Here is a 20,022-nt window from a genome sequence, read left to right as displayed (position 1 = left end):
AAAGTGCTTTATCGCATCACATCTCCTTGTACAACTGCTTAAGGATAGTAGAGATTTTTTAAGAATTGGTCATATAATGTAAGAAGGTTGAATTACAGAGATACAAATTCTTTTGACCTTGAAGGTCATCCATGAAGATTGTGCCAATACAAATTTAAAAAGTTATTCCATAGTCAAGGGCTTGTATAAATAAAATATAATTTTTTTGCCCACGTAAGTCTAAAAGTGTTATTTTTGATAAAGAAAGTAAACTTAAACTTATAAAAGATTTCTGCTTCTTTATGAAAGAAAGTCAGGGAACAATAAGAAAGACTGAGCCTTGGCAGAAAAGTGAAAGTCTTCCCATAAATCTCTACTGAATTTACTCTTAAAATTGTATTGGCAAGAACTAGCCTATGGCAGCAATACAAGCTGCAAAGGCAGCTTGGAATGAGCTTTTTCAACTGGGTACCATGTACCCAAATACAGGTTGAGTCCAGCTGCATATTAAAAATTATAATTAAGGGCTGGGAATGTGGCTCAGTGATAGAGTGCTTGCCTTGCATGCATGAGGCCCTGGGTTCGATTCCTCAGAGTTACCACATAAGCAGAAAAAAATGAAAGTGGCGCTGTGGCTCAAGTGGTAGAGCACTAGCCTCGAGCTGAAGAGCTGAGGGACAGCGCCCAGGCCCAGAGTTCAGGCCCCATGACCGACAAAGAAAAAAATAATACCTTAAATTACACTAATAATTTAACTGGAGCCAACAGACCCATGGTACAAGACACAATATAAAATCAACTCTGTGAGGAGAGAAAGCAGAACATCTACCTGGTGATAGTTCACGGATTTTGCCAAAGCCTCCAACAGACTAACATTCCAAAAGAGCCGAAGAAATGGGGATGGAAAAACATAGGAAGACAGAGAGGAATCATCTCTTACTGACCCTGACCCCCTCTCCAGGTTTGGCTCTAGCACAAAGGCTATTTTCTATGACACAAAGATGACACTCCAGACAAGAACTACATCAAAAATAGAAAGTTTTTACTATTTGCACAATTTTAGGTTGGCTTTTTCCCCCCTGTATATATCAAAATAAATACTTTAGATGCATTAAATGTAAAGTTTTACCTATGGGTTGATATTTGTATTTGTTCAAGTATTTATCCCTAATATCTTCAATGATAGATATCCCAGTTAGTATTGTTTACATATTTAATACTTTAATACTTACTATTTAGCATAACTGGACATATGGGTTTTAATTGTATTGAATTTTAAAAACAACTTCATACATTTTGTAATTAACCACATACACAGACGTTATTTTTTGCTTAAGTTTCAATGCTGTATATATTTATGTACCCTGGGGGGTACAGATTTTGGTTATTTTGGAGATAGAGTCTCATGAGCTTTTCTGACAGAGTTGGTCTTGAACCAAGATCTTCCAGATCTCAGCATCCTGACTAGCTAGGATTACAGATATGGGTCACTGGCATCAGGCGATTATTTTAACTCTAAAATTAAAAATATTATATTTATTTACTTATACTAGGTTTATATTATATATACTAGGTTTGCATTAGTCTACTCAACCTTAGAAAGAAAATATTCCAGTGTTCTGAGGATTAGGAATATTGACTCAAGTTTGACATGAATATATATACCTTCTTCCTCACTACGACACTGCAGATAATTTACAATGATATAATACAATCAACATAAATGGTGCCTTTAATAATAGCCAACAAGGCATCAAACTGAATTACAGATGTTGTCTTCTAGGAGGTGTACACTGAGAAATGAGTCTCATACAAATATGAAACTTTTGAAGATAGGGAATACTTTATATAACTGGCATCTTGCAGGCTGTTTTACGTAGTATCTTTTCAACACCTAGACACCTGAACTTAGGAAGTAGTAACTATTTACTGAACACATTAATAGCTACTCTTTGCATGTGTATTAATTCTATAGTAAGCATGTGCCCATAAACCTAGTTCTTTTGCTTATTTCACTTGAAGTTCCAATCAAACTTGAAAGTAGTTCTGAAACTCTAAAACATGGTTTTAATTTTGTTCATAGTTATAATAACCAGGGCACTAACATTTAGTCAGAGTAAAAGATAAACAGAAAAACTCCTGAAGAACAGAGGATGGTGTGGTTCACATGCTGCTGGTCTAGTTGAGTCAAACAACTTTCTTCTGGTCGACCCAATCACTGACAAGGTTTCATGACTAAACTATGCTAGGGATTACACAAGCTTTCTCTTGCCAAACACTCAAGAATTGTAATTGGAAGCAAGAAAGACAAGGCCAAAATCAAAGACAAAATGCATTTAGGTAAAGGGCAAATAAGTAGATAGGCTGCTCTTCTATTGGAGAGAAAATCATTCTTTAATATGTCCTAAATAAAAGGGAAAAAGTCCTTAAGAACCCCAAGTATTTAGTACCAATACATGTATTATAATCTAATGGTGAGTGAGTATTACCTATTTAAATTTTTTGGATAAAACAACTGAGACTTATAAAGATGACTATCTCTTAGTTACTAGTTCGTCAGAATGCAAGTCAAAATGTGCTAACTAAACAGGACCCAGATACATTTTAAAAGACTTCAAATCCTCTGTTGCAAAGCCTTTGGCCTGACCTTCAACACATAGGCAATAAGCCTTCTCAACTTCCTGAGAATTTCAACTTCTGTCTTTCTTAACTCCTGATATCCCTAAAAACCACTGATATCAAACTGTAGTAGTGAACTGACTCAGTCAGAAAAATTTTAGCTGGGCACCAGTGGCTCACCCGTGTAATCCTAGCTACTCAGGAGGCTGAGATCTGAGGATTGCTGTTCAAAGCCAGCCAGGTAGGAAAGTCCGTGAAACTCTTATCTCCAATAAACCACCAGAAAACCAGAAGTGGTGCTGTAGTTCAAGTGGTATGGTGCTAGCCTTGAGCTGAAGAGCTAAGGGACAGCGCTCAGGCCCAGAGGTTCAAGCCCACAACCAACAACAACAAAAAAAAAACACCAAAAACACTTTAGTGAATTTATAGATATTGAAGGCTGACTACTTGAGCTACACCAAAATAATAACAATAATAACAATAATAATAATGCAGAAGAAGTAGAGAAGTTCTTTTTTTATATTTCATGCATATGCCACATACAGTGGTGATATTGAATATTTTGGAGTATAGCAACTATTGTAAAGTTTTCACATCACAAAACTACATAATAATATGTTAAAATCAAATCTCTCATATTTCAAAAATATTTCATGAGTTAAAACAGTGGACAGATACATTAGAGATGAAGACAAACTGTCTGCAAAGTCTGATTCCAAAAGAAATCTCAAGTTTAAATTTTAACAGAAATCTAGTCTGAACTTGAATTGAAATGTGCTTCTGTAAAATGACACATGTGTACTGTATGTGACACTGTAAACAAATATTTTTGTTAGAATGGGGGTTATTTTGTAATTAATTAGGTTGAGCGCCCACTTAAAAATATTTAACTGCAAGATAGGTACAGATGGCTCATGCCTGTGCTATTCATGAGTCTGAGATCTGAAGATCACAGTTTAAAGCTAGCAGAGGCAGGGAAAATTCTGAGACTCCTATCTCCAATTAGGCACAAAAAGCCAGGAGTGGAGCTGAGTCTAAAGTGGTAGAGCATTAGCTATGAGCACAAAAGCTCAGGGACAGCACCCACACCCTGAGTTCATATTGCAGGAACCATCTCCTACACACACACCCAAATTAATTACTGAACGGTGTGCTACAGTACAATGATATATAAAAAGAAAGATTGGAATGTATACTTTCTAAGTAAGATTGTACAAACTGTATTTGATATTTTGGTATTAAAAAAGAATGCTATCATCTCTATAAATATTCTTAGAAGTTCATCACCAAATGGGAAACTTTCCTCAAGGGTAAAACAATGCACTTTAAATTAGGAATGCCTTTAACCTGCAAGATCCATAATAATCCTGGAATTACTATTCATTTTTCCTATTATACACAGAAAGAGGCAGGTAGTATTATTGGCAGTCAGATTTAAAAAAGCAATCCTTGTGGATTTGATTAAATAAAATGATGATTTCTTACACTTAGAAAGTTAGAAACTGTCTTAGAAAAAACTGAACATAAATATGAACAGAAAATAGCATTTCAGTACCTTTCCAATGAAATTATGTAGCTTAAGAGATACATATGCCATTCATTAACTTAGAATGAGAAATACATTAAATTCCATGTTTAAGATGTTTTGGTGATATTTTATTAAAAAATGAAAAACTTTAAACATAAATATCACCAAATGGAATTCAATAAAGTTCATAGCAACTGACTATGAGCATTTTACAGAGGTATCTGTTAAAACTCACATGCATCCTATGTACTAAACAAGTATTTAGTTCTAACATGCATTGCATAGGACACATGGCAAAATGCATAGTTTGTCTCAATATCACAGATTTAATTTGGACGCATGAATAATTTATATATCACTTCAATTCTTCAGTTCATTTCATATAAGGAAAACATTAGGGTCATGAGGATTTGAACTCAAGACCTTTCACCCCCTTAGCTTGCTTGGGCATCCTACTATTTGTGACACACCTTCAGCCCTGATTTAGCTTATTTTGAAGATAGAGTCTCATGAGCTTTTATGACAGAGTTGATCCTGAACCAAGCTCTTCAGATCTCAAAATTCTGATTAGCTAGGATTACAGATGTGAGTCACTAGCATCAGGTGATCATTTCAATTCTAGAGTTAAAAAATAAATTATATTTATATTTTATATTAGGTTTATATCATTATACTCAACCTAAGAAAGAAGATATTCCAATGCTCTGAGGGCTAGGGATATTAACTTGACAGGAATATATACACCTTCCTCCTCACTACGACATTGCAGGTATTTTACAAGGATATATAATACAATCAACATAAATGGTGCCTTTAATAATAGCCAAGAAGGCATCAAACTGAATTACAGATGTTGTCTGTTAGCCTGAGACTGAGGGTTCTCTAAGCTTGTCTTTGTGTGATTGAACTTTCCATGACTGCCACAAAATGCCTGAGGTAATCTTGACTTAGAAAAAAAAAAGAAAGACTAATTTGCCATCATGGATTCAGAGGTTCAGTCCCTGGACAACAAGCTCTTCTATTTTGAGCCTGTAATGAAGCGGGATTACATGGTGAATCAAAGGTACTCACCTCCCGGAGGTCAGAAAAAAGACACAGAAGAGAAAGGACCATGATCCCAATATCTCCTTCAGAGGCAAACCCCAATCAAACTACAAACCTTCTACAAGTCCCTAGATCTGAAAGAGCCTATCACTTTAGTGAATAAGTTCATTACGCCACGGGTCACTGTGTGTTAAATACAGTAATGTAACAAGGATGCTGTGCTCACATGGAAATAGCAGGAAGATACGTGGTTGTTTTTTCTACAGCAAAATAGGAACTGACACAAACAGAGCAGGCCTACCCTCTACCAATAGTGAAGGGGGAAAAAATCTCGCATTCAAATCTATGATATTACATCATTATTTGCTCTAATCTGTATATCTAAAGTTTCAAATTACCCAAATTTTAACTGTGATCGTCATGACTCATGAGCAATTTTGGCCTAAAATTCTAATTTGGCATGGACAAATACCAACATGAAAAGAAAGTTGGAAGAACTCAAAGAGAACAATGAATCACTATCATCTCTGAAACTAAAATCTGGCTTGGAGGCAAAAGGATTAGTTTGTTTTTCATGGATGTCATTAATGTCATGACCCATAAGCAAACATGAATCTATGTCCTATTTTCAAAACATAAACTTGGAAAAAGACTTTAACAAAGGATCAAGTAACTAAATCCACACAACAGACACAAACAAAGGGAAAGAATTGAAAATATTCCATGCAGGCGATGATACTGTAGTAAAGTAAACCATAGCGGTTTTAAACAGGCCAACATCTGGTATTTGATATGAACTGGCTACTTCCAAAGAACTCTTACTGAGAGGAAAGAGCTTCGCCTTCCAAAGATGATAGAAACTCAGGCACAGGATGCAAAGCAGATGTGTAATCACTCCAGCTAAATGACATTTTCTTTAAGATGTCAGACTGATTGGATGTGTCAAATTTATTCCCTCTATCTAACTGGAGAAAGCAACTGGGAGGGGTCTGACCTGATTTATGGATAAAGAAAGCGAAGAAAATGGGAACTATTTTCTTGGCAAAAGTTTAGAGGCTTACTACTACGACATCTTTTTAAGTAAGCTAAATGGGTTTGCCACTCCAGCAAAGACATTAAACTTGCTTGAGGAGGCAGATAAACAGTCAGCTTCCTACATTTCCAGCAAGTTCCAAGGAGAAAGTGCTTCTTGTTTTTGAATGGCACACAATCACACATGCTATTGTTTTAATTTTTCATCTCTTTTAGCATTTTAGTAAGTTAGAACCAAAAGTTTTATCAAGTTCATGAAGATTTTCTCTACACAGGAAAGAATATTAAATAAGTCATGCTACTTTAATCACATTTCTAACCAAATATTTTTTAAAAAAAACCTCTAAAAGGATAGCACTTTTATCAGAAAAGGAAATTAGTATGAGAATGGAAAATTTCTGTGAAGAAAATATTTTCCATAAGTACATAAATTTTTAACTTGGAAAATAAAATAGCATGGACAGATAGAAATGTACACTAATATAATTACATACAGTTCTGATCCTGAAATAGATGAAAATGGCACTTAAAGAAGCTGACCCCAATATTTTCATGGATATAGGTATATATAAAGATAGTACTAAATGTGTATTCATTCATATATTACACGAGTATCTATTACATCTGGCCTGTTAATATTTGTGTAGAAAGATGAAATCTTGCCAGGCCTGTTTATCTACACCTGTCAACCCAGTTACTAGAGAAATGGAAAGTGGAAGGATGGCAAATTGAAGAAAAAGAAAAGAAAAGTTAGTGAGATTCTCATCTCCACAAACAAGCTGGACATAATGCTTCATGCCCATCATAATAGCTCTGTGGGAGTATAAATAGAAAAATCTGTCCCAGGTAAAAATGCAAGACCCTGTCCAAAAAAAAAAAAACAACCAAAAACAAAACAAGGAAAAAATGACCTGAGGGCGTGGCTCAACTAATAGAATGCCTGCCTAGTAAGAGTGAGGTCTTGAGTTCAAATGTCCATATAGGGAGAGAGAAAAAAAAAAAAAGAATGTGCCAGAAAAATCCTAAATATTCCCACTAGGTTTTTTGAAATTATTTTTATAGTTACATAAGTAAGATAGTAAGTACATTTCTGGTCAAACTTGTTACCCTCCCTCATTTTTCTCCTACTTTCCTTTCCCCCAACCCCCCCCAAGTTGTATGGATCATTTCTAACATATTGTCTTGTGTATATCTCTGTTGCGATGGTTCCCCCTTGTCCTTTCTCTCACCATTCTGTTGTTCCCCTTCCCTTCCCTAATTCAGATAAACATATATACAATACTAGGGTACCAAAATCAAATACTGTGACAATAGGGGATAAATCCATAGAGGGAACAAAACCCACAAAAGAAACAAGAAATCATATAGTACTAAAAACAACACAGAAAAACCTCTGTGTCCAGGTCTTGGAGTTCATTTTGCATTTTAAGTGAGATATGCCAGACCCCCAAAAAACATAGGTCCCGAGGTTTCCCTTATTTTCAAAGGGGGTATACATCTAGGATAGATAATCTTCCCAAATGAGCAGAATAGCTCACTAGCTATGTGCATATGACTGTAGGATGATGCTAAGCAAAATGAACTCCCACTAGTTCTTATGAAGTGAATACTTTCAAGAGGATTCTTAATAACAGTTACTCTGTGGACTCTTCAAGACCTACTAACGTATACATCTGTCCTGTATTTTGAATTCTCTCATTTCACCTGCCTCAGTGTTCCATTCAGCACACAAAGACCAGGCAGTTCATAGCAGTACCTGACTGGTAAAATCACAAATAGAACTACTAAACAAAGCCCACTGCATTGTTTGGAGCAAATTAGAATATCCAAGCAGACCAGACTTACCCATAAAGAAGGAAAAAGTCAGCCAGGCACCAGTGGCTCATGCCTGTAATCCTAGCTACTTAGGAGGCTGAGATCTGAGTATCTCAGTTCAAAGCCAGCCCGGGCAGGAAAGTCGGTGAAACTCTTATCTCCAATAAAACACCAGAAAACCGGAAGTGGTGTTGTAGCTCAAGTGGTAGAGTGCTCGCCTTGAGCGGAAGAGCTGAGGGACAGCGCTCAGGCCCAGAGTTCAAGCCCCACAACCGACAAAAAAAAAAAAAAAGAAGAAGAAGAAGAAGAAGGAAAAAGTCTGCACCATGATTCATGGCAATAACAGCACAGAAAGGCACATACTCAGCAACCAAGGAGGAAACAGCGGGCTTCTAACACATTACATTGTACCACTGCATTTTTCCGTCTTTCTTCAGAGAAGGCACATTTTCCATGTTGTAGATACTCTGCAAAGATTTCATATCTGATTCAGGCTGTATATCTTCCTTTAATGAAGATCTGAGATGGTTACAGACTAAAGTGGCAACATTAGCATGTTTCCTGGATAAGCATTGTAAGTTTCAATGTGTTTAAAGTTTCGAGTGTACTCAGGATGAGCTCATGTGAAATGATGTGGTATTAGAAGGTCCTGGGTGTACTCAAGTGTGTTTACTCAAGTGACCTCAGTGGGAAGCTGTACATCATCCTAGACTTCTGAGTTATTATTCGATGGACAGGATGAGGCATGAACATAAACCCAAATACCCAGGAGAAGTGGGAAAGTGCTCCAAGCAGAACTACAATAAAACCTACCCTCTGCCCACTGAAGGTTAAACACTGGTTTCCCATCTCAAAATGAGCCATCAATATTATTAAATACTCTCATCATTTATAATCTTTAAACGATGGATAATTTTTGAGGTGTTTCAGAACCAGCTACATTCACGTGCCTAGGGTATAACTCATACCATTTATTCTCATCATGAAGCCTATCTGTTGCACAAAAGTTTATAGAAATCTAACTGTGCTATGACAGTCCTAACTACTTATATTCTCTCTCACCTTCTCTCTTTTCTGTCTCTATCTTATCTTCCTTTCTCTCTTTCTCTTTCTACAATATGCCCTTATGAAATAGTCAGTAATTAGCATCTTCACTTTATATGTCAAGGAGCACAAAAAAGCTAAGTAATATGTATCAGGTCACACAGGTACTTATTCAGTGGCACTGGTAGGCGTGGCAGGCCAGTGACTATAGGAAGTGCTCTAGAGCCTGCCTTTTTCTCAACTGTGCAGAATATCTATATAAAGAGTTACACAAGTTGCATTTATGTGACTCCTTGACAGTTCTGTGTCTGAAATCAGAGCACAAACATTGACCAGTTCTTTTTTTTGGGGGGGGGGGGGTCCAGTCGTGGGGCCTGAACTCTGGGCCTGAGCGCTGTCCCTCAGCTCTTCAGCTCAAAGCTAGTGCTCTGCCACTTGAGCCACAGCGACACTTCCAGCTTTTTTCTTTTTGCTTATGTGGTGTCAAGGAATTGAACCCAGGGCCTCAGGCATGCAAGGCAAGCGCTCTACCACTGAGCCAACTTCCCAGCCCTGACAAGTTCTTTTGATCCTACTATAGAAAGATAATCAAATTGCAGAAGCTGTGCCTAAATAAATAAATAAATAAATAAATAAACAAACCCACTCTAGCTTTGATCCCAGACTCTCCACTTAGGACTGCAAGCTTTTATGCCACATAAAAGGAAAATGGTCCCTTGAGGATAAAGTTTTAATGTAAAATAAACTACAAAATAAATGCCTAAAGAACTGTTATAAGTATAGATGTCACATAAACCATAAACCATGTCTTTCTGATCACTTCAAATACTCCCCACCTGTTCAAACAATAGCAACTTGTAGAAGATCAACTTGTAGAAGATCAACTTGCAGAAAATTCTGACCCTTCCATGCTTTGCTGTTGCTATTTAAACAAAGTTGCAAATCTAAATGTTCCTCTTACAGTATAGTATGTACACTTTATTATTAGGTAGCTTCTGAGCTACAGTGATTTTTTTCCCACCTTTAAATATTTTAATTGGGCACCAGTGTTTCATACCTGTAATGTTAGTTACTTAAAGAGACTGAGATCTAAAGGATTGTGATTTGAAGCCAGCACCGAGGTTAGATAGGAGAAAAGATCAAGAGACATTGTCCAAGAAACACTGTGTGGTAGAGTGCCAGTTGTGAGAAAAAAAAAAAGCCTACAGATAGCAACAGGCCCTGGGTTCAAGCCCTAGTACCAGCACATTCCATAAAAGTATCATTTATTTAGCTCCTCTTCCCTCAAATTACCTTTCTAATCTTAAAATTAGCAGAGATATTTTCAAGCAGATTTTTTTTGTTTTTGTTTTGTTTTGTTTTATTTTTTTTTTGTCAGTCATGGGGCTTGAACTCTGGGCCTGGGTGCTGTCCCTCAGCTCTTCAGCTCAAGGCTAGCACTCTACCACTTGAGCTACAGCACCACTTCCGGTTTTCTGGTGGTTTATTGGGGATAAGAGTTTCATGGACTTTCTGGCCCGGGCTGGCTTTGAACTGAGATCCTCCTGAGTAGCTAGGATTACAGGGGTGAGCCACCAGCGCCTGGCACGAGCAGGTTTTTAAAAGAAGGAATTCCCAAGATATTTTTAGGATTGCCTCTTTCTCTTTTGTGAGTTGATAGCCAACCTACAGCTCTTTGTGGATAATCCAGGCTTGTATGCAGATAACTTTTCTTTAAGGTTCCACTTCAATGTATTGTATGAACTATTTAGCCCAGCAAGGAAGCTCAATAGTTCAAAATGCTATTAAGAGGAGTGTGTGTGTGTGTGTGTGTGTGTGTGTGTGTGTGTGTGTGTGTGTGTGTGTATGCTAGCATGACCACTGTTTACACTGCTTACTCTGTCTGGAATGCAAACCATAATAACAAAATGGTCTGTTATTAATATATTTTATAAATGTATTCAGATTGCAGAGTAATGGGTGATCGCATAAGTCAAAAGTGATCAGCACTGTTATCATCAGAAATCAGCAGAAATCTACACACGGGTGGTCACAGAATGAGAAAGGCAATTGGAATGGGTCTAAGGAGTTTTTGACCAATTTCCAGTGTCTTTAGACACTTTGGCGCAGATCAAACTTCCTAAAACCTCACTTACAGCATACCATTCAGGGCTCTTAGCGGCTCCTGTTACTTTTATCCCAAATGCAGACTGGCTTTTTGGCTTCTCATACTTTCCACAATGTTCCTTTTTCCCTTCAAGCTCCTGTCTCTCTCGTTAAAGGGCTCTGTCCCGATTTCCCAAACATCCTTGGCCATTCCTACCTACGTATTTCGCTGCTACTCTTCAATATTCAAAATATGACTTGGTCTCCCGTGTCTGCAATTAACATCTACACATTTTCACATTTCGTCTATGAGTCCTACTTCTTCCAGGCCTGCCACACAACCTCAGAAGCCTATCCCAACAAGTGGTCACAGAACTCTCACAAAAAATCTCTTAAACTGCCTACATTCATACTTTCACTCATTTCGGGTATGCAGTGTCTCTCAAAGGCAATTATAGGCACTTACCGTAAACAAGACCACTCTATATCCTCTGCATCCCTCATTCTGTGGTCGTTTCCTGCATTCCGTTGCAGCTGACACTAATGAGAAATAATTAAAATGCTCCTGGATTGAGTATGAGAATTTGGACCAGGACACACAGAAATAATGAGTAGAGTAGGAAGAGCACTTCTTCCCAATTTAACTTGGTATCCTCAATTTCCTTCCCCTGCCTTTGCCAGGCAGACCAATAGACTTATATGACAGTTGAAGGTGTTTGGACAAGAAAGATTCTAGAATGTAATCACTTATCCTAAATCCTTGGAAGAGTATGAGTCTCAGATTCCAGAAACTGTCAGGAAACCAAATGTACATACACGTCAATATCTACTAGCTCACTATCTATGGTGACATCTCATAAAAAAAATGCATTTCAGTTCAGAGATATTGAAACTTAGAGAATAGTGACTACAAACTATGTCAGTTCATATTAGGGTGATACCATCAAATAACTTATGAAAACGAGCTTTTGGATTTTAGAATTACCATGAAAGGATCATGGGTGACGTTGAAAGCCAACAGGGCCAGGCACCCATGGCTTACACCTGTAATCCTAGCTACTCAGGAGGCTGAGATCTGAGGATCACAGTTCAAAGCCAGCCAGGGCAGGCCAGGCTGTGAGACTCTTATCTCCAATTAACCACCAGAAAACTGGAAGTGGTGCTGTGGCTCAAGTGGTAGAACACTCACTTTGACCTGAACAGTGCAGGGACAGCACCCAAGCCCAGAGTTCAAGGCCCACGACTGAAAAAAAAAGCCAACAGGGTACAAAAAACCAATAAGGATCTCTCAGCCAAACATACTTTAATGTATGTTGGGGCATCTGCTATAGATGCCCAACAAAGTAAATTAAACCAATAAATCTCTAGTTTCTTAGTCAAATAACCTGAATAATGTATGTATGTATGTATATAAATAATTTTCAGAATAAACAATTACACATGGAAACCTAAAGTATTTTGAGTAAATGTATAAGGTTACTTTAAACTACCTTATAAACTTTAAACTTTAACTTATAAACTTTAGCAAATTTCTGTGCTGTCTTTGTAGTTTCTCATTTGCAAAAGTCAATGATAAGTTAATTGACAATTTATAGATGTGTCACAAAGTAAGCCCATATAAGGTGACCCATATATTCTGCCAAGAATAGTGTAACTGGGAAAAAGAAAGACATAGAAATGGAAGTTCTTGTTAGGCCACCAAGTAGCCAGTTTTCCTTCCAATACTTCTGTAGATTAGGACATTTATAAGCTACCTTTTACTCAAGGGGACTTTACTACGCTTTATCTTTAGTGCTTGCAAGAAAAGTTCGTGTTCATTTCAGTTCATCCCATTATGGGGAATTAGGACCTCAATAAATGTAAAAAGTTGGCCTAACTACAAAGTAATATACTTCTCTGTGCTTTCTTGAACACTGCTCCATTGTGCAAGAGGAGAATGGAAGATTCTGGAAGAAGGGATTGTTCAGGCTTTCATCAACCCCAAAGAATCAAACCCATTCCTACGTTTTTCCTAGAACATGTTTCAAAAGTCAAAAAACCCCCACAATTTTTGTTCCTATTTAATTTATTTAAATCCTAAGTACCTCAGCTTTAATGTAACATCTTAAAATGCAACATCCATCTTATACAGCTGCATTGAAAACCAAAATAAAATAAAGTCCCAACGCTCTGGCAGAGTGCAGGACACCCACAGGTACTTAGGATGACACAGATTATTGTGAAACCATATGCAGAGGAAAAATGGAAGAGGAGCTGAACCTTGACAGCATCTGGAGTTGCCAGTGGCAAAAGCAGAGCTGTAGCTACAGAAAGACCTCATCCCAAGCACCTAGCTCCTGTCCCCCCTCCCCCAATGATAATGAGCTAAGAAAAGCTTCCCAGTCAATCTCACATTGAAAACTGGGAAACCAAGACCTTCCTCTCAAGTGTCCTGAACTGGAAATCCAGAAGGAGATTTCCCTAAATTACCACCTTAACTCAACTCAAATCAACTTAAAAGGACAAGAACAGAGGCCCATGGGTCATTTTTAAAAATTGCCTCTGAGTTCAGTCAGTAATTGTCTGCCTCATAAAGCAGTTTGATGCTGTCTCATGAACAAATGGCTACGCATCAAGAAATCAAGTTCTAAGTGGTTTATGCCTGTAATCCTAGCTACTTGGGAGATGAAGATAGCTACATCATTGTTTAAGTTCAGACCACAAAAACTTTTGTTAATTAAGACCTATCTCAAAGAACATGTCAGGTATGGTAGATTAAGCTCCCAGGTAGACAGGAAAAAGAGGTAGGAGGCTCCAGGCTAGCCAAGGCAGAAATGTTAGAATTATTGTTAAATAAGCAAAGCGTGAAGGGCTAGAGGGATTACGGAAGTGATAGAGCACTTGCCTACCAAACTTGAAACCAGGACTTCACACCCAGACCTACATCTTCCCCTGAAAAAAAATCAATAACTTTAAAAAAGAAGTGGCAAGCAAACTGGAAGGTAAATTGAACATTTTATGTCCAAATCCATAAATAGCCAATATCACTCAGAGTAATGTCAGGAATTAAGGAAAGAAGTTGACAAGGACAACTGAGAAAAATAATTACATGCTCTTAAAAAAAATAAGTAGGAGAATCAGGTAACTTAGGAAAGGGGGACAAGGATGTAAGTCTGTGGTTATGCAAACTCTTGCTCTCCTCAGAAAGGGGATTTGTGGAAGTCAAAGTCTGAGCCTCTAACATAAATTGATGCAGGTTAAAGTGAAGGGATTTAAAAGCTTCCTTTCCTAATCTTGAACATCATAACCAAGACTGAGAGGGTGAGTTTGGAATGGGGGCAGGACAAGTAATACCAAGACATATAGGAACCCCAATACAAAACGCAGAGAAAGCTACCAATAAATGATTAAACATTACAGTTATATTTGTGGTGCCTATTTTATCTGAATAAAATGTATGTGGATGCTTTTAATTGTTTCATGTGGCTTACAGTAACACCTGTCAAATATTCAAATACATAAAGTATTTTATACAGTTTATGTCCTCATCTTTTAATAGGATGTAAATTTGTAAAGCTTAATTTTGCTTCTCAAATAATGTCCTATGTCTAGCCAAAGGTTAAGTGATCCATGGAATGAGTATTATGATGAGCCATTAACACCCATTATTGCCTCTGAAATACCGTAATCTTTCAAATAACTACCACCAACATCTTTCTCTGGGTAAACCAGGGTAACTCTCTCCTAGTCCATTAACTCAGGTTAATCTTCATCCATGGATTCCTACTTGTAACAGCTCCAGCTCCTTCATCTGTGCCACTGACAGCACTCTCAGGGCTATTCATCACTTCCCATCTACACTGTTCCTGTTGCTGCTGCTTCTTCCTCCTCCTCCTCTTCCCCCTCCTCCTCTTCTTTTTGCCAGTCCTGAGGCTTGAACTCAGGACCTGGACACTTTCCCTGAGCTTCTTTTCATTCAAGGCTAGCACTCTACCACTTGAGCCACAGCGCCACTTCCAGCCTTTTCTGTTCATGTGATACTGAGGAATCAAACTGGGGCTTTCATGCATGGTAGGCAAGTACTCTACCACTAAGCCACATCTCTGTTGCTTCTTAATCAGACTCCAGCCCAATAGAAGTCCTTCTGACTTCTAACCAATCCAATTCATGATCTCAATACTGTCTTAATTACCTATGTGATTTAACAGCTCAGATTATGAATCACTCTCCATGACCCTCCATGACAAAATGACATTTAGCCTTCTTAAACTTTCTCAGTCTATGAGCAACAGCATTCCAATTACTTCTCTAAACTTAAGGTAGTAATTCACTGTTATTCCACGTAACTCTTCCCAATGTCTATTTTTCTGCTTGTCTTGTCACTTTATCTGGGAGAACAATCAGACCTCTGGTTTTGATGAATTCATCTCATGTGGAACTCACATCCAATACAACAACTCTGCTCCCACAACAAGGTTTCCAGCTCAAAGAAAAAAAAATATCCACATGCAGACGTTTCTCACTCAAATTCCAGAAACCAGCACATCAATACCAATTCCATATCAACAGAGTAATTAAGTCTCAGAGTATTCCTATTCATAAATCATTAGTTTTCCACCCAAGATGTGATCTTGAAGAGAGGAAAATCAGTACAGTTTCAAGATGCCCCATGCATACTAGATTACTTCGCAAATTAAACAATTATGTCAAATGATAAAAACAAAAATCATTAGCTTTTAGATCACTGTATCTTATATTTTTATTACATAGGAGAACTTAGGATGCTAATTTAAATGTCTACTAAATATACGTTTAATCTTTAAACCTTAGATCCAAGGCCAAAGATCTGCGTGGTCTCAGAGTAGGGGGAAAAAAAATTAAAGCCATCTAGACAACGCGTATATACTTGGCACATGTAGTTTTTTAAGAAATTCTGCTAGTGGTTAAATTGAAACTAAATAAAACATGTAGAAAAGTACATAGAATTATTGATTATAAAGAAAATCCAATGTAGTGAAATCTAATATATATATAAATAAGGATCTTGGTATTAATACTCTCAGTCTAGCTACTTATAAGAATAAAAAGTTCCATATTTATACTTCATTTGAAGTAATTCTTTCATTTAATTTTTTGGTCACAACCAGGTTTTCACTGAAGATCAAACTCTTCAACTCTAACTTTCCAGAGGAGTCTCTACCAAAACTCATTTTGCAAATTATTGGATCACTCTATGATTTCTGCTCCAATTTTATCTGATTGGCTCTAAGGCCACAAGAAGCATTGGATGGCTAATCGTGCTTTATAGCATATGAGCTATTTCACAATTTTTAAGGAGTAAAAATATGACCCTTAAAAAAGATCAGCCATTGGTTCCTCCCAGTTCTCCATTACTACATTTAAATGAAGTGCTTGTATAGACCACTAGGGAGAGACAAAGTGATTTTATTGAGGACTATTAAAGTTCTACTCACTGAAGAAGTTTACTCTGACAATAGTACACTCTTTTGTAGTCTATGGAACTCAGAAATGTAAGTAATGTTTCAAGATATGGAGGGGGACTAGGATCATCTACAGAGCATCAACCCATAATCAATTATAGCATATAGTAGACAGTTAAATTTCGAAAACCACATTTGCAAAATTGGCATGGCAAAGATAAAACTTGATTGCATCAGTAATGAAGACAATTGTTAAACTTTTTTTGGTCCAATCTCATACATACCCCCCCCCAAACACACACACTTCAGAGGTACATCCCTTCAGGAATTACCTAGGAGTGGATCCATGATAGACTTATCAGGAAATTCTTTTTACTTAATATCCACATTGATTATTATTGTTGATTTTATTTTTATTATTTTATTGAATTTTATTATTGATTTTATTTTATTATTTTATTTACTGGTTATTATTGACTTACTTAATATCCACATTGATTATTGGTAAGTGCCAAGTAAGTTACCACCAGGCAATGGAGCAGTGTTGCCTTACTAAGTCATACTCAGGTCATACTAGCTTGTCTTACTAAGTCATGCTAGCTTGACTGCAGAAACAAAAAGTGAATGAGTGAGTATAGCATAAGGACTCAAATTACAGCAAGTATTATTGGGCCCAACACTATACTGCTATGCTATTTAAGGACATAAGGAGATCCTCATCACTACAGTTATACCCACATATCTGTCTTTAAAAAGTTACAATTCTCCGGGCTGGGAAGGTGGCTCAGTGGTAGAGCCCTTGCCTTGCCTGCAGGAGGCCCTGGGTTCGATTCCTCAGCACCACATAAACAGAAAAAAAAGCCAGAAGTGGCGCTATGGATCGAGTGGTAGAGCGCTAGCCTTGAGCTGAAGAGCTGAGGGACAGCGCCCAGGCCCAGAGTTCAGGCCCCACGACCGGACCCCCCCCCCCAAAAAAAAGTTACAATTCTCATAACGCACTAAATTTTGCAATTTGTTGTTTTTACTCAAAAGGCTTCTTTTCTTCCCTCTCAACTCCCTATATTGAGCTATACATCCCTATATTTTAAATTTTCCCTAAATTTAAGTTAAAGGTTTAAAGTGCATCCCTCAAATGAAACTAGGAGGGCCATTGACTTCTACACATTCGGTATATGTTCATCAGTAAAGTCAACGGAAAGCCAAGTGTCACGCACAAGCACACACACACACACACACACACACACACACACACACACTTTGGCACTTTGCCACTTTTTCCACCAGTTAAATAAATCCCTGCAGTCTGGTTCCAGCCAGGGGTACTGCAAGTATCTAAACTCAGAGACTTCGCCATGTGTTAATATAAAACTTCAGGAGTTTGGAAATCAACTATGCATTGCTAAGTCAGATAGGAACTTTGGAAGTAAATACATACTCTCTGCTGAGAAGCAACACAGATAGGACAGAGAACTCCTTTTGAAAATCCAAAAGTCTTCAAAAGCATCTTAACACCATGTTTTTATGCAAAATAATTACACACCTCAGATTTGAAAACCAACAGCAATCCAAATTGGAAGAAGTATGCCTGAGGGCTTTTTTGCTTTCATTGTTACTATTCTTTTTACCAGAGTTTACAAATGCTGAGTTCACAACGTGGAAAAATAAAAGCCCCGGGTTGATGGTGAGTTAAATGACTGTAATTCTCCAGTTAGAGCTTATGCGTGACCAACCAGAAAGCCCTCAAACCCAGTGACGAGATTCCCTAAGCGTTGGATCAAACAGCACCCAGCTCCAGGTGCTCACACAGCCTGAACACCCCAGGAAAGAGTCTCTGTTGACTCAACCAACATCCCTGTGGTCCCAGAAACCTTTTGAGACCCCAGCCAAAAAGAAAAGAAAAAGAAAAGAAAGAAACGCGAGCATTTGTTTTCTGGATCAGCACGGAGAGGTCTCCAGAGCCGGCTTCAGGGCGCCCTTGACCCCCCAACCCCACCCCAGGCCACTCTGAAAGCCATCGCGGGATCTCAGCCACCAGACACAGTGTCACTCGCTTCGCTCCCGTGTCACTTCTCATCCGTGTAACTGGCCATCTAGTCACAACTTCCCACTAACAGAAAAGAAGAAACCGCTTTTCTGCCCTGCCTCTGAATCCAGGGCGCACGGGGAATCCAAACCCTCCCCTCGCTCCGCGCCGGTGCCCAGGCACCCCGCACACCACAGTCGCTCGTGCGGCGTGGGCCTGGCCGGGGAGGGGGGGGGGTGACCCGATCCGCAGGGGGTGCCAGCACCTACCTTGACCTCGCCTGCGTCGGGCTCCGCGTCGGAATAGCCAAGTCCCGACTCCCAGGCGGCGGCGGCGGCGGGCGCCTGGCGCGGACCGGGCAGCAGCGCAGCAGCGAGCAGCGAACACGCCAGGGACAAGAAGCCCAGCAAGTGCATGGTGGACGCCGGGCCCGGGGAATGAGTGGGGCGGCCGGTGGGCTGGCGGGGGCAGGGCGGGGGGGCGTGGCCGACCCGGCGAGGTTGGAGGTTCCCTTCCCCACCCCCCCGGGGGTCTCCTCCCGGGGGCGCCCCCTCGCCCCCCTGGGCGAGCCGGAGGCGGCGGGAGCGCGGAGACGGCTTCCCGACTTTGGCAAAGCTCCGTCTTCGTGGCCGTCGGGACCCGGGAGGGGAGGCGCGAGCGGGCGTCAGGTAGCGAGCCTCGCGGGAAGCCGGCCGGCCCCGCTCCCCGACGAGTCCCCGCAGCCCGAGTCCCCCTCCGCCCTCCCCTTCCGCGAAGTGAAAGGAGCCGGGCCAGCGGCAGCGGTGGCGGCGTGGCCGGGGACGGGAGGAGGGCGGCGGGGCGCGGGGCGCCGGCGGGGCCCGGAGCTCCCGCGCGGGGCTGGAGCCTCCGGAGCGCGCGGGGCGGCGCGGCGGCGGCGGCGGGGCCCGGGAGCTGGGCGCGGGGCGGCGCGGCGGCGGCGGCGGGCGCCGGGGCAGGGCATGACTGACGCGCCCTCTGCCTGCGCTTATGTGAGAGAAAGCGGCCGAGGGAGGGCGCGTGCCGAGCCCCGGCCGCCCTCCCCGCGCACTTTCCCTCGGAAGCTCTCCCTGCAGCGCCCACTTCCCTCGCCGCCTCCCCTGCAGCCCCTCCCTCCCTCCCTCCCTCCTTCCCTTTCCCCCCTCCGGGGAATGGTGGTGGGGGCGGCCGGGGCGGGGAGGGAGGGGGGTAGAAGGGGAGGGTGAGGAGGTTGGGGGTAGCCGGAGGGGTGCAAGTTCACTTTCAGGGCTGGCGATCCATCAGTTACCAGGCTTGGCCAAGTTGGGAAAGAGTTGGTATGGTTGGGTTAAGGAGAAAGAGAGAGGGAGAAGGAGAGGGGGGGGAGGGAGGGGGAGGGGGAGAGGGAGGGGGGGAGAGGGCTCTCTCTTTTGTCTTTGGCCACCCCGGGCTCTCTAGGCATGCCACGCCTTCTGCGC

The 20,022-nt window shown here is 40.3% G+C and overlaps 1 protein-coding gene across 1 annotated transcript in view; it reads right to left on the bottom strand.

The window, feature by feature from the left end:
* Positions 1 to 19,048, bottom strand: part of Vegfc (vascular endothelial growth factor C) — a 96,588-nt gene extending 77,540 nt beyond the window's left edge. Inside the window, exon 1 of the mRNA XM_042700638.1 lies at positions 18,859 to 19,048. Within this exon, the coding sequence (XP_042556572.1) occupies positions 18,859 to 19,005 (147 nt within the window). The 5' untranslated portion in view covers positions 19,006 to 19,048. The remainder of the gene's footprint in view (positions 1 to 18,858) is intronic.
* Positions 19,049 to 20,022: the final 974 nt, after the last annotated feature.

This window comes from Dipodomys spectabilis, unplaced genomic scaffold (assembly GCF_019054845.1).
Source record: "Dipodomys spectabilis isolate Male_0828 unplaced genomic scaffold, ASM1905484v1 ptg000009l, whole genome shotgun sequence".
Classification (NCBI taxonomy): domain Eukaryota; kingdom Metazoa; phylum Chordata; class Mammalia; order Rodentia; family Heteromyidae; genus Dipodomys; species Dipodomys spectabilis.
Note: the sequence above shows the minus strand (reverse complement) of the source record. Positions and strands in the feature narration are given on the sequence as shown.